General features: G+C 41.3%; 1 protein-coding gene across 1 annotated transcript in view; it reads left to right on the forward strand.

Moving 5' to 3' along the window:
• kirrel1a (kirre like nephrin family adhesion molecule 1a) overlaps nt 1-2,500 on the forward strand; it is a 57,621-nt gene that overhangs the window by 35,377 nt on the left and 19,744 nt on the right. Inside the window, 2 exon segments of the mRNA XM_048236080.1 lie at nt 1,607-1,764; nt 2,081-2,231. Of these exon segments, the coding sequence (XP_048092037.1) occupies nt 1,607-1,764; nt 2,081-2,231 (309 nt within the window).

Raw genomic sequence — 2,500 nt, forward strand, 5'->3', positions numbered from 1 at the left:
ATATTGTGTGTGTGTGTGGGCGTTTAAGTGTTTGTGGTACTGTATGTGTCTAAATGTGTGAGTGTGTGTGTAAATCTGCATGTAGTCGTGTGTGTGTGTGTGACCTTAGGAGGAGTTGTGTATGTTGTGCGCTGTGTGTACGTGACCCTCAGACTCTTCAGAAACAAAACACGCCCAGCAGTTGGAACTGCTACTGGCTTTAATGGGCTCATTGCAAACGTAAATATTTGTAAATATGAAATAATGTCAGTATTAAGGGTTCAAAATAGAATTAGCCATGTAGCTCAGGAGAGGCCCACCCTCACCACGGCAACGATGATACGAATGTCCACACTGACCAATAGGAAAGTCTTCATGTTCAATAATGTGATTTCTGAAATTCAATGGATTCTGATTGGCTATACAAGAACAATATCTGATTCTGATTGGCTGTACAAGAACAATATCGTTCTTCATGTCGTGTCATTATAGTCGGCACTGTGGACGTTGTTGTTCTATTTAACTATTATCATATCATCTTTAAATTAGTCATGTTTATCATTCTATTTAACTATTATCATCTCATCTTTAAATTAGTCATTTTTATCGCTTTATTTAACTATTATCATCTTATCTTTAAATTAGTCATGTTTATCGCTCTATTGAACTATTATCATCTTATCTTTAAATTAGTCATGTTTATCGTTCGCTTGTTAGTTGTTTATCATTAGCAGTATCATTTGGTCATCGTTATATCCTGTTCATCATTCACTCGTTAATTGTTTATCATTGGCTGTATCATTTGATCATCGTTATGTCCTGTATAACCATGTTTATCATTTGACTGTTAATTGTCATTTATACTATATTTAGTCATCGGTAGGTCCTGTATGTAACTTCCTGTTACAACTAAAACAGATCAATCAGTCAGAAGGAAAATAATATTAAGCTTATTTAGTTTTTCATGAAAATAAAGCAAAAGCAAAAGATTGTTTTCACAGGTGTGTTTTCATAAAGTTTCACAGCTGTGACATTCAGACATTCGTTACAGTAAAATGCAAATAAATTAGGCAATATCAAGGGCAACTGTCACACTGAAGGACCCCTTGCCACGGTTGTCCTCTGCAGAATATATCAGTGTCACACCCACACACACACACCCACACACACCCACACACACACACACACACAGGCTCTAAAAGTGTTTTACTTTTTGAATATTTTACATCTTGATGTTAATACCTTTACTTTTTGAATATATTACATCTTGATGTTAATATCTTTACTTTTTGAATATTTGACATCTTGATGTAAATATCTCCTTGGTCACTATCAAGAGAAGATGAGTAATTAACACAAAAACGTTGGTGGTGTCCCTTTAAAAAGAAATTCTGAAGGTTGTATGAACAGATACCTCTCCATGTGTTAAATACATGCATTCAGTTTTGTGTTCATGGGTTTGATTTATGCTATGCGCCGTTTTGTGAGTGTGAAATAAAGATTGAATTGAATTGTAGGTGTATGGAAATTCTCATGTATGTGTGTGTGTGTGTGTGTGTGTGTGTGTGTGTGTGTGTGTGTGTGTGTGTGTGCGTGTGTGTGTGTGTGTGTGTGTGTGTGTGTGTAGTCCCGCCGGATGACCCCGTGATCGAGGGCGGCCCGGAGATCCTCCTGACGGCAGGCGCCCCCTTCAACCTGACGTGTGTGTCACGAGGAGCCAAGCCGGCCTCCGCCATCGAGTGGCTCAGAGATGGACTTCCTGTAGAGGGGGCAGTCAGCACCACGGTAAGATCACACACACACACACACACACACGCACACACACACACACACACACACACACACACACACACACACACACACACACACATACATAAAGACAGCTACATAAACCTACACACACACACATAAAAGCAGCCACATAAACATACACACACATGAACCAATAAATGCAGCTACATAAGCACACACACACACACACACACACACACACACACACACACACACTCACACTCACACACACACTCTTACTCTCTCTAACACACACACATCCTCACACTCACACACACTCACATCATGTGTCTCCCTGTGTGTGTCTCAGGAGCTGCTGCGTGACCGTAAGAGAGTGACCACTCGCAGCTTCCTGTCGATCCTGCCAGTGGACACGGACACCGGACGCAACTTCACCTGCATCACCTCCAACCAGGCCATGCCCACCGGCAAACGCACCACCGCCAAGCTCAACGTCTACCGTACGCCTGTGTGTGTGTGTGTGTGTGTGTGTGTGTGTGTGTGTGTGTGTGTGTGAATGAGTGAGTGCATTTATGTGAGATTTCATAATCTCTATGTGTGTGTGTGTGTGTGTGTGTGTGTGTGTGTGTGTGTGTGTGTGTGTGTGCATTTATGTGAGATTTCATAATCTGTGTATGTGTGTGTGTGTGTGTGTGTTTATGTGTCTGAGTGTGTGTGTGTGTGTGTGTGTGTGTGTGTGTGTGTGTGTGTGTGTGTGTGTGTGTGTGTA

This window comes from Alosa alosa, chromosome 24 (genome assembly GCF_017589495.1).
Source record: "Alosa alosa isolate M-15738 ecotype Scorff River chromosome 24, AALO_Geno_1.1, whole genome shotgun sequence".
NCBI lineage: Eukaryota > Metazoa > Chordata > Actinopteri > Clupeiformes > Clupeidae > Alosa > Alosa alosa.